Source organism: Cygnus olor, chromosome 4 (assembly GCF_009769625.2).
Source record: "Cygnus olor isolate bCygOlo1 chromosome 4, bCygOlo1.pri.v2, whole genome shotgun sequence".
In the NCBI taxonomy this organism is placed as follows: Eukaryota; Metazoa; Chordata; class Aves; order Anseriformes; family Anatidae; genus Cygnus; species Cygnus olor.
In genome coordinates, this window is record NC_049172.1 from 48693307 (window position 1) to 48705948 (window position 12642).

Here is a 12642-nt window from a genome sequence, read left to right on the forward strand (position 1 = left end):
TGCCGCCCGGGCCGCAGTGCGTGTGGGTGGCAGGTTTCCAGAGGCGGCATGGCAGCAACGTGGGCATGATTCAAGCCTTCCTGCGTGGGGGTTGTTTTAAAACTGGGGGCCGCCTACGCGCATTGTTAATGTTCATTAATTATGAGTGATGATTTAATAAAATGCTCGCCTGTGTAGAATTTGCCAAAGTGGCAAAATTGCATAAGCTTTGCACTTCCCTTCTCCTTGTGCTTACTTTTCTGCCATTAGCACTACAAAAAAGATGTAAGCTGCCTACTTGGAACGGCCTTTCATTCGGGATGTTTGCTTCTCTCACCCATTTGATTTGGGAGACGTTTAAAGGGACAGAATCGGTTTTGAAATGGAAATCGTCTGTCATACTGAATTGAAAGTCGCTGGATGCGGTGTATCAGTTAGTTTTACTGCCAGTCTTTGTGTTTATAGATGGGGCAATCTTCCTGAGTTAAAATAAAGGTGTTTAAGAATGTCCTCGTTCTGGCGAAACGACCACACGGACACCAGGGTATGTGTAGGGATCAATAACTTCAACCTCGTTTATTGAGGACAGGCTCCCTTCTTATACATTAGCCCTACAAGCAGTACTTTCCCACCAGCTATTCATCGGTTAACGACTTTGCCCGGCAACAGCAAACATTTAGGAACTCCCATGTCTTAAGGGTTGGAGAGCAGGCAGTTGGAGACAGCAAGGCGTCTCCTGAATCACCCTTCTTTGTTCTTTCTAACTTCTTTACATTCCTCAGGGCCTCATCGTCACCAGCCCGATGTTATCGCCAACCGCGGGGCTTGTCGACCCCCATGGCGATCCTCCCACAGTTAGCTGTGCAAATGCCTGTTTGATTGCTTAAGTGCAAGAGTTCAAAAGCTTTTCCACAGGTGATCAGTGACAGAGACAATGCATTCCCTTAAGCAAAAGCAGCAGTTTAAGCCAAAGCGCCCCAAACACCGACAGAAATGCAGTAATGCTGGAGAGCCTACTGCTGGAGCCTGGAGTACCAGCACTGCAAAGTGGCTTTGCAGATTAAGCATCTGCTGTTATTTTATGCCCACACTGAAATCGGACTGCAGTGAGAGGCTGAGCCAGTGCTTATTAGTGGAAAGATTCCCACTGAATTCAGTGGGCTTAGGCACAAACCTTATGTGATTGTTTTCAAATAAAGCGTAACACGGGCAAGAAACCACTGTTTTGATTACAGGCATGTAAAATGAAACAATAAATACACTTACATTAAAATTTCATCTTGTAAAGAACAGAGGAAAACCCACCAATCTATAGTATGGTACAGTGTTTCATTAAGCATTTCATGTTTCATTGTATTTTGTCCATAGGGGCCAGGAGAGTGCTGGAATTGTGACAAGTGATGGAGAGTCATCCCAGGCATTCAAAGTGCACAAGGTAAAATGTAAATGCTTTCTGGATGCCCAGCTGAGATCGCATGACAGTTTGTTTCAGTGAGGAAACTGAATAATTAGAAAGAGGGGAAACAACATGTTTTGATTAATTGTTTTGGTTTGTCAGAGTGCTGATATCTAATTCTGTTATTTGTGCAATTTCTGACCTAAGTACATGTTTAAAACAGATATGCCAACATTATCCCTGCTGGTTGTATCCATGCACACAGTGGCAGACACACAGAATGTCCAGATCAGGCTATTGTTTTCCTAAAAAGTAGTTACCAAAGTCACCCTGCAGCTAAAGTGTTAACTCCAGAGATTTGGAAGAGTTCATCGACACAGCTTGAGAAAGAGAAAAGAAAAATAGTTACAGGTTCTGCACAAGCAAGTGGATGACATTCTTAGCTTTTAGAGAATCAAGGAAGTGGCAGCTACTGTACCCGTAAGTGAAAATGAACAGAATAAATGAATGGAGACCTGAGAAGGTCACTCAGTCTTTCTCAAGCTGAGAGAATCCCCAGGGATGTTAAAAGACATAAAACGGCCACAGCCACTGAAGTATTATGCCAGGAGAATCCCTGCATTTTCTGAGACTGGTTTTGCTCATTCTGTTTTGAATAGTAATCAGGAAAAAATAATCACCAGCCTGTTAAAGCCTGGAAGAGCAGTGTTTAGGAAATAAAACTATTTCAGCAGACAAAACCACAGGGCAATTCTTGATGCCAGTGTGCTCTCTGACCACAGTCCGAAAGCAATTTGTCTTCATGTTCAGGGGTCTCTGAGGAAGATTAATTACGCTGTTCAAATCAGTGTAAGAGTAAGAACCGTTTTGTTGCAGCAGCATGTATATCAATGTGTGACTGCTGAATGCCTCGTGCACAGTCTTGTCTCTTGAGCGTCATGTTTGTCGCCTCTTCTGGAATTTCCCCCCCTCCTATCTGTTACTTGCAGCCTGATCCTCCCCCCTATGCACTTTTAAATGCCAGTTTTCTGAACTACTGCACCATGTTGTCTGTTCTTCATTCCTGCTCCTGCTTGGGTTTCAGCTTTCCTTAAGGTTTACAGAAATTGCAACTTCCTTTTAAAGTGAGCTTTAAAAGATAAATCCTGTAGTAAATGATACTTCTCAGAATGAACTTGTAGCAGGCAATACAATAAGCAGTAGAGTTTCCATGTTAGTGAGCTGACATACTTGGCTGTCATGCTAAGAATTTAATTGACTATCATCATAGCAGTTTTGATATTTTAAGAGTTGCAAAGCGTGTGATGGTTTCTCGTATACTTGAAATACCTTTCTCAGCTACATCATTTTAAAAACCATCATAACCACAGTGCAATAAAGAGCCTGTGGAGTACAATAGATATGACGTGTAATCCTAGAAGTAATGCCAATGTAACAAGCATTTGGGTCTGTTACGCCAGTGGAAATAAGTTTACAAGTCTCACTTGTAAACTAGATCATAAAAAAAAACACAAAACAGTTAAGATGCTACTGTGTCCATTTGTCCTCCAAACCCCAGCTGACTATTCTTAGCAGAGACAACAGAATGGAAAAGGTGCCTGCTGCTCACTGCATCGATTTACAACCCAGTACGTTAGTGCAAACTCACCTTTGTCAACAGCTTAAGCCAATGCACGTATTAGAGTACAAACTCTACTGCCTATGGCACGGGTATGTGCTCCTTTCTGATTGTTACTGGCCTTTGACAACAGATTTATAGCCCTTGACAAAGGTTATTAATCCATTGTTTTAAACTCTCCCAGAAGACTCATCAAGATTTGTCTGTTGGAGCCTTTCAGCTAGACTTGTGTAAGAAAACATTAGTGTCATAGCTGCACTGGCTCAGGATGTGGAAAAACTTAAATCTCTTGTATAGATGTAGTGATGTCAATCGCAGAAAGGCTTTGTCTGACTTTTGCATGCTTGAATATACAGAAAAATCTATACTTAAGTAGCTGTATGATCATGTTCTGGTATGTACCAGGCTTCATGTAATACAGACATCAGATCATCTTCGTTGGGAATTTTTTATACTGGTACAATTCACGTTTATTGTCCCACACCAGCACAATATAAATCAGTAAAATATTTCAAGTTGCATTTTAAAGATTATGTACTTGTGTCAGCAATGCTGTTTTAAAATAGCATTGTTTGTTTAAGCTATAGCAATGCTTCAAATAGCCACGTCCATTGACACTGGACCTGTGAAATGCCAGATCTCCTGTCAGGATACAACTGGCCAAAGTAAAAAAAGAGCGTGACTGTATTTCTGTACATGGTACAGACTCTAGGCAAGCTTCATGTCATCTGTGAGACAACAGATGATATTTGATCTGGCATAAAGTTTGCTGAACCATTCAAGTAAACCTATACTAGTTTGACTGTTTGAGGCAATAACTTTTTAACATGACAGTTAAGTATCCCAAAACCACATGTGCAAACAGCCTTTTAGTATTCTGACTCTATACCAGTCGCAGAAGAAAATACCCTAAAGCTTGGCTTTCTTTAAGCTGCTTTGATTGAGCTCTGAAAATATATTTCCTTCCTCTCTGTCTCATCCCACTGTCTTGTTGTACCCACAGCATAGGCTGTGAACCATTCATAACTTTCCAATCTCTCCCGTATATCTGTGCAGATCCTAAGAGTGTTGTTACCATGTGTGATTTCATGTATATCACAATTACTACGCGTGATAGGGAAACCGAGGCTTAGAAGGATGTAAATATTTTTCACAGGCAGCAGAAGCAGGGGTTGTAGGAGGGTTTGGAATCCAGGCTTGATTTCCTCTTTGTGTGCAGTTATTTTTTCAGACTATTCTTGCTGCTAAATTGTGTTTGTTGCCAAAAGAAGCTCCTGATGGCTGACTAAAAAGCCTTGACACATTTCTGCTTTAGATAGAAGGCAACCTGGATGTATGAAAAGTTTGTTTCAAGTAAACAGAAAAACAGCTCTAGAAAAAAAGCTTTGTTTCTAATATTGGCAGGAATGACTGCAATCTGATAAATGTTGTCATAGACCCAGTATAAAAGTAAATCAAATATACTACTAACTTGTAAATAGTATTCTCTAAGTAGAATTTACTTCTTGCAACTTTTTTTTCTTCTTTAAACACCACAACAGTTCAGTAGTGTTTTTCAGAAAATGTATTTTTAGTCAGGGAATAGATTGTTCTGTGAAAATCCTCAGCACAACAATGTATAATGCTTTGTTTAAAAACAGGAGTAATGGGATCTGACATAGCACTGTGATACCTACTCAGCTTCTTTCTTTCCTGTGGCTTTCAGGTTATTTCCCCTTCTCACAGAGTTTTAATGCACTACCAAAACCAAACACAAGAAGTGAGCAAATTGCCAGAAAAACAAAACAGAACAATTTTTTTTTCTTTTTCTCCCAAAGGGAATGGGTCTTATAAATCACGTGTTCAATGCAGACAGCCTGAAGAAGCTCTATGTTTCAAACCTTGGTATTGGGCACACCAGGTACTCTACCTCCGGGATCTCTGAGCTGCAGAACTGCCAGCCTTTTGTCGTAGAAACTCTTCATGGCAAGATTGCTGTGGCACACAACGGTGAACTAACAAATGCCGTGCGACTGAGGAGGAAGGTCAGTATCTCCCCTGGGAAGCTCCAGCGTTGTTTATGTCTGAGTATGAGGCAGCAATGAGCAAAAACTTTGCTATGATGTGTACTTAATACCAAACTACTTGGTGTAGTGAAGGAGCACCATAATCAAAATAATTTGGGGGAAAAAACTCCTGGAGAGAGGAGGCATTTGTAACCGTCACAGGGGAAAACTCACCAGTCCTCTAGACTGATGATCACATTCCTGTAGGACAAGTGAGAAAACTACCTCAGCCATAACAGGGGATCCTGGCTTGAAGCTCTCCTTATTTGTTCTGTCAGAAGCAGAAAATCATATGCTTGGAGTTAGGAGAGGCATAATAATAAGGTGAAGTAATTGTAATATGAAATGTTCTTGTTTGGAATATTGTCTTTATTTGTATTTCTGGCTTGCAAAATTCATCATGAGCACTGTTAGGACATAAACACATAAGGAGATCATCAAACACCATATTTTGTAGTGTGTTTGGCTGCAAGGGTATGTGTTAAAGAACCTGTTTAAAATCTAGCAGATGTTTCATTGTGAAATCTGTTCTATCATAAGTTCCATCCAAAAGCTAGAGGACATACTTCTGCTTTGCAGCAAGGCAAACATATGACATGCCTAAAGTAACCTACCCCATCTTTAATCAGATTAATAAGCGTATTTAATGGATGAGAGAAAAAAACAGTGGGGAGGAAATGTAGATGGAAAGTGGAGAATCCAGAATCCAGGTTACTTTAGAGTTAGAATGATTTCTAAAGATAAAATCCAGTAACTGTAGTGCATACAGAACTGAATGGGCTGTAATAGTTGGCTGAATACACTGCAGATTCTCATCTTCCTTAGAAGCATAAATACATCAGGACAGAACAATTTGACTGACCAGGTCTAGAAAACCCTAGCAAAAAAAAGGGGATTTCAGCTTTTTAATTCCACTCTGCTTTCCTTCACACCTGTATTATTTTTGCGTTGTGCCCTGACCACCATTCTGTCTTGGCGTCTCTCTTTTCTTTCTTCTATAGGTAATTTCATATTTTCCCCCATGCATATTTTACCTCTCTTCCCCGAGTAAGCAGAAACAAGCTGATTAAATGGCCCAAACATGACTTTACGTCCTGAATGTTGGTGAATGAATACTTTTGGCTGTGCATGAAGCAAAGGAATGAGATAGAAAGGGAGAAATGCAGTTCCAGACATAGATGATTGTACCAGTTCTTTTTACATATTTGGTTTGTTGGAAGAAAGTTGACTTTCTGATGATCTAATCGTCTGAAGCACTGATATGTTTGAAAACATTTGCTCATTGTACAAAGGTATTGTTAAAGCAAAATACAAGCAGTGTTATGTGAGATCATTTTTTTTTAGTGCTGGTAACACTTTTGTTTTGTGTCTTAAAAGCTTATGCGGCATGGTGTAGGACTGTCGACCAGCTCTGACAGTGAATTGATCACCCAGCTGCTGGCTTTCACACCTCCTCTAGAAAATGATGACACTGCCGATTGGGTAGCAAGGTGAGGAGGACAGGTTTCAGAATCAAGAACAGCAATCTGTTCTCAGCATGGCATGCAACACATGGATTATGTTCACTTATGTCTCCTTGCAGAATAAAAAATTTAATGAATGAAACTCCAACTTCTTATTCGTTGCTAATTATGCATAAAGACATAATTTATGCAGTACGTGATCCGTATGGAAATCGTCCACTCTGCATTGGTCGCCTTATTCCAGTAGGGGACATGAATGGAAAAGGTAAACCATACATATATATTCATATTTGTACACACACATATATATATACATTTAAATATATGTACAGTTCGTGCATTAAGTCATCAATATAAATAATTACAGCTGCATTTACTGAGGTGGAAGTAGGAATATTTGATGCAAAAGTCAGTTTTTAAAATTCAAAACAAAAGTGGTGTAAGGAAAAAATCATTTGTAGGAAGTTGGCAAACATCTTTTCTGTTCCCAGCAAAAGTGAATTCGTGTTGCCTGCTGACAGTGTCAGAATTAGGCAGGCTAACTGTAATAGAATATTTTTGAAAACCTAACTAAATTCTTACCATCTCAATGGGAAAGCAAGGATGAACAGAATCACAGCTGGGGTTGGAAGGCACCTTGGAGATGACCTGCTCCATCCTGCCTGCTCAAGCAGAGCCACCTGGAGCTATTTGCCCAGGACTATATCCAGCCCAGAAACAAGTCTGTTTTCCTCCTTTCTGCTGTGATAAGATGGTGAAAAAGTGTCGGATTACTGGCAATGTATTTCTAACTTCCAAGCACTCCTAGTCACACTTAGTTTGGTAATGGAACACTATCAAATCAATTGATGGGAAAAAGTCCTTGGAGCTCTTGTTTAGCCTGCAAATCAACATGTTCCCTGAAGTGAGATTAAAATGTGTTCATTTGTTTGAAAATAAAATAATTCAAAGGCAAACAAATAAATGCTTTCATAGCTTCAGAAAACTTGGTAAATTAAACCAAAAGCAAAATTATCAAGATTATTATCAAACACTAATACCCTGTTTTGTGGTTTGATCTATCCTGTGCCTATACTCTTCATACTGGAGTTCAATCCAGTATCCATTGTAGTCAAAAGGATCTATACGTTGATGCATTTAACATAGGAAAAGGAATTTCTTGTCCAAACAAAAGTAATTATGTATATCTAAAGCAATTGAACTAGAACTGAGCAAGTCTGAAATACTGCAGAAATAACATCTGAACTTTCTCTCTTTGTGAAGCATGAATATGATGCTGTTACTTCCCATTCTGCCTAGAACAAGTTTATGATGCTTACTTTTTTTTTAATAATACTAAAGAAACTTCTTATTATTTAATAATACTAAAGAAATACTAAACCTTATAATTAGAACTCACAACAATTTGTAATTGTGCACTTGGCAACCTAAACTGTAGCAAGCCAGGTACTGCATTAGATATGCAATGTGTGTAGTGGTAATGGTAGCGAGAATTGTGGAATCTAACAATAACTGAAATATTTTATTTCAGGAAAGGATAACAGTGAAACAGAAGGATGGGTAGTCTCCTCTGAATCCTGTAGCTTTTTATCTATTGGTGCAGAGTAAGTGCTCCGATTCTCACTTTATCTGAAAGTGCTCCTCAGGCAGCAATTCAACATTAAACCTCAAACTGCCAAATATCATAATCTGTAACAAGGTGAAAGACATGAAGGATTAGTTTGTTGAGCTGTTTGGAGTTTTTTTGCCAATTGTCTTTTGTCAGTTTATTTTCTTAATTGGATTAATGTAAAGAAAGCTAAATAATTATGTGTTCAGAAAGTAATGGTAAAGACAACTTCAAGGATGCTTCTTACTTGTTGCATTAAATCTAGTTATCCAGATACTTCTTAATTTTAGCCTAGTTAGCAGCAGAATTCTTGTATTATAAAGTAATCCTTCAGCTACAGAAAAGGCCGCATTGGTAGCTCACAGGTTGCACTCACCTGAGATGCAGCATATGCTGCCTGACAAGCCTCATTTTAAAAAGTGACAGGCACTTGAAATTATTTTCATGTGTGGAAACTTATGTTAGAGCCAACACAAGAGATGACATTCACATTACCTCCCCAGCTAAGACACTCTGAAAAGAAAGGTGGGATACTCACTGGGAGATGTCAAACAAGTCTTAGGAAGTTTGGAATAGAAGACAGTTGTGAAATAAACATGAGTAAAGGAAGAATGATTATGAGGAAGTATATTTAATTTCCTAATCAAACATTATTAAAAAGTGCATTTGGGTACAACACTAATAAGTACATTTGGATCCTCTAAATAAAAAGCATTGAAAAACTGCATTAAGACCACAAGCACTGAATAAAAAGAGATGTAAAGCAAAACCAGGAAACAATGTGACTGCGCTTTACTAGTCTTTTATTCCATTCTGTGGTGTTTTATTGTAGGCATGTTGTTTTGTGTTCTTTGTACTGGCCTACATCTCACATATGGGAAGAATACCATAATTCTGTTGTACTAGTTAGAGTGTTAATTTACTGTTTTCTGGTATTTATTCAGGCTATTTTGTCTTAGCATGTTGGTCTTAAACAGTCTAGATCAAATCCTAAGATAGAAGAAAAATACCATGTTAGGATGTTTAAAAGCAATTTTCCTGTCAATAGAGTTTATATTTTAAAACTATTATTCAGGTTCGGGACATTTCTCAATGCTGTGTATTTCTCTTTCAAGGTACTACCGTGAAGTCCTTCCTGGAGAGATTGTGAAAATATCCAGGTATGATGTCCAAACACTGGATGTGGTACCAAGACCTGAAGGAGATCCATCAGCATTCTGCATATTTGAATATGTTTATTTTGCAAGACCAGACAGTATCTTTGAAGGTAAGAAGATGTAACATACAAAGCCACTGCCTCCCAAATAATGGGAGATTACATTCTCAAGGACAATTGATTCTACAAAGGATCAGGGATCATAGCAGGGTGACACTGACCGTGAATTTCCAGAGCAGGGCTGGGACAGGGTAGGCTTGCACAGTTCTTGAGGACAAAAAACCCTACTGTTCCTGTCTGTGTATACAGCTTCAGTCAGGCCTGCCTGCATAGCCTCATGGAATGGATGAAAAGAGCCAGAAACATGGCTAACGTAGAGGAAATAACCCTTAAATTTGAGAGACTTAAGGAAGGAACTTTATTAGTTCTTATAAAACCTTTTAAAAATCAGACCTGTGAAATAAAATCTGCAAAACAACTTCTTCTTGGTGTTTTCTATGCAATAAAGGGTTATTTCAGGAAGATGCTTTTAACATAACTGAAATCTATGCTTTATGCAAGTACTTGAGGCTGTCAGTCTAATGCCTTTATTACTGTTTCAGTAGAAGCCCCTGAAAATTGCCTTAGTGATAAGATATTAGCCAAGGTGCTCATACCTAGCGCTGTCCTCACTTCTCTCATGTTCCCTAGTACTGTCCTCTGTAATCTTTACCTTGCCTCATCTCACAATGCCTCCAGTTCCCTCTCCTGGTCCCAGACTTTTAGGACCTTAAAGGCTCCTGAGGCCTCTTTTGGGAGTATCGCCATGGGGGTCAACAAGCCCTGTGGTTGGTGATAACATCGGACTCCGGACAACGAAGCCATGAGGAATGTAAACAAGTTACAAGGAACAAAGAAGGGTGATTCAGGAGACGCCTTGCTGTCTCAAACTGCTTGTTCTCCAACTCTTAAAACATGGAAGTTGCTAAATGTTTGCTGTTGCCGGGCAAAGTTGTTAACCGATGAATAGCTGGTGGGAAAGTACTGCTGTAGAGCTAATGGTATAAAAGAAGGGAGCCTGTCTTCAGTAAGGTTGTTGAAGTTATTGATCCCTACACATACCCTGATGTTCGTGTGGTCATTACGCCACAAATGGCGCCCAAACAGGGACCTGAAAAACAGGGACCTGACTAACAGCGACCGGCTAACAGAACAGGAACAGGGACTAGCTAACAGAACAGGGACAAAACCAAAAAATGAACTAATAGGGACAGGCTAACAGAACAGAGACAGACTAACAGAACACAGACAGGGACACTGATCGCCTCACGAAGATAGGTTTGGCCGAACCCAGCAAGCTGAAAGGAAGGTCAAGCTGAAAGAAGCGTTATGCTGAGAGAAACATACCCGCGTACACAGTCACCTCTCACTGGCCGAAGGAGCTGGTCCAAGATGGGTGTCAGCACGATGGGTCCATCCGTCTCGACATCTGCCTCAACATGATCACAGCACTCTCCTCAGCGCTTTAGATTCCACCTCAACCAAAAAACAACGTATGGGAGGGTCCTGCTGGCATACGCAGGACCCACAAACAGGGGCTCCAGGAGCTGGAGGGGCAGCCAGAGCCCCCCGCTGGGCAGCATTCAGTGCCTGCCTCTCCCAGGGATGTGGTTACAAAGTTTGCTAAAGATAGGATTAGTATGCCTGATAGTTTTTCTCTGTGTCTTAATTTGTGTTAATCGTGCTTTCTTTGTTAATAAAAAAGGGGGAGATGTGGGAGTATCGCCATAGGGGTCGACAAGCTCCGTGGCTGGTGATAACATCGGACTCCTGACTATGAAGTCATGAGGAATGTAAACAACTTAGGAGGAACAAAGAAGGGTGATTCAGGAGACGCCTTGCTGTCTCAAACTGCTTGTTCTCCAGCCGTTAAGATTGTTGAAGTTATTGATCCCTAAACATACCCTGGCGTCCGTGAGGTCACAGCCTCTGCCCGCCTTCCTGAATGTGGGGTGAAGTTCACCGACTGGCTCAAAGTTGTAACAGTACAGGCAAGACTGCATGATTGCACAAACTTTGCTTAAGAAAACAGCTAAAAATAGGATATGCACACTGTGAAAGTTGCAGGAATAATTTTCTTTTTCTTTCCTCCTGTAACATCCACAGGACTTTTAGTTACCTGATAAGGGCAAAATAGATTTTAACTTTATGTAGTGGTATGAATGTGAATGTTAAAATAGAATATGACATTATGGGAAGAACTAAAAAATTACCTCATGTGAATGACTGCTTCCTATTTCTGGAGATTTCTCACTGACTTCTATGCCTGCAACTTGCCACAGAAATGTATACAGCAAACTGAGAAGAAATCTGAATTATGAATACTAGGAAAAACTCGTCTTGCTGTTCTTAGGTCAAATGGTGTATTCAGTCAGGAGGAGATGCGGTCAGCAACTTGCTATTGAAGCACCTGTGGAAGCAGATCTGGTCAGCACCGTTCCAGAGTCTGCAACCCCAGCAGCTCTGGGCTACGCTCAAAAGGTTTGTGTTTGCATTTTTTTCAAGCACATTTACACATATCTCCTTTTTAATGGAGTATTCCAGTAAGGGCCACTGGAGTTTGGTACTGATAAAGTTTTGTTTCTACTGAGTCATCTGCACTTGTTTTTTGACATTATTCCATTATATTAAGGTATTCCAAAGTTTTTTCATTAACTGTGAAGTCCTTACTAAATCCAAAGGTTGCTTCAAAATACATTAACTGAGAATAACTAGTTTTATAGATACTAATTCTGTTTAACCATCTCCTGTTCATAGTGTGGACTGCCATATGTTGAAGTACTCTGTAAAAATCGGTATGTAGGAAGAACGTTTATCCAGCCAAATATGAGGTTACGGCAACTTGGTGTTGCAAAGAAGTTTGGCGTTCTGTCTGACAATTTTAAAGGCAAGCGAGTTGTTATCATTGACGATTCAATTGTGCGGGGCAATACCATTTCACCCATAATAAAACTACTACGGGAATCAGGAGCTAAAGAGGTAAGTTCATTTTCAGTCAGTACAGTACAGTTGTAAATACGAGATTGATGGAAGGGACTCAGATTTTTTAACTGAAATAGACTGCAATTCTGTTAGTGGAGCAAAATATTTTGTGTGATGTTTGATTTTGTAAACTGAAACATTTGCATCAAGGATTGAATGCCACAGAAATGAAGCAAAATCTTATCCTAATATTAGGAAATATTGTAACAATACATTCTAAAATGGTCTTTCTCTCTCTTCCTGCACTGGCATCTGAAAAAAAAATGTTATTTTAACTCTTCCACGACTTCAGTCTAGTGCTGTGTTCCTTCATAATTATTTTGCAGAACTTGGACTTATATTTATTTATGATCTG

At 39.7% G+C, this 12642-nt stretch overlaps 1 protein-coding gene across 1 annotated transcript in view; it reads left to right on the top strand.

The window, feature by feature from the left end:
• PPAT (phosphoribosyl pyrophosphate amidotransferase) overlaps window positions 1-12642 on the top strand; it is a 52301-nt gene that overhangs the window by 32401 nt on the left and 7258 nt on the right. The window contains exons 2-9 of the mRNA XM_040555249.1: window positions 1348-1414; window positions 4811-5017; window positions 6416-6528; window positions 6621-6766; window positions 8033-8105; window positions 9226-9377; window positions 11659-11786; window positions 12063-12284. Of these exons, the coding sequence (XP_040411183.1) occupies window positions 1348-1414; window positions 4811-5017; window positions 6416-6528; window positions 6621-6766; window positions 8033-8105; window positions 9226-9377; window positions 11659-11786; window positions 12063-12284 (1108 nt within the window). The remainder of the gene's footprint in view (window positions 1-1347; window positions 1415-4810; window positions 5018-6415; window positions 6529-6620; window positions 6767-8032; window positions 8106-9225; window positions 9378-11658; window positions 11787-12062; window positions 12285-12642) is intronic.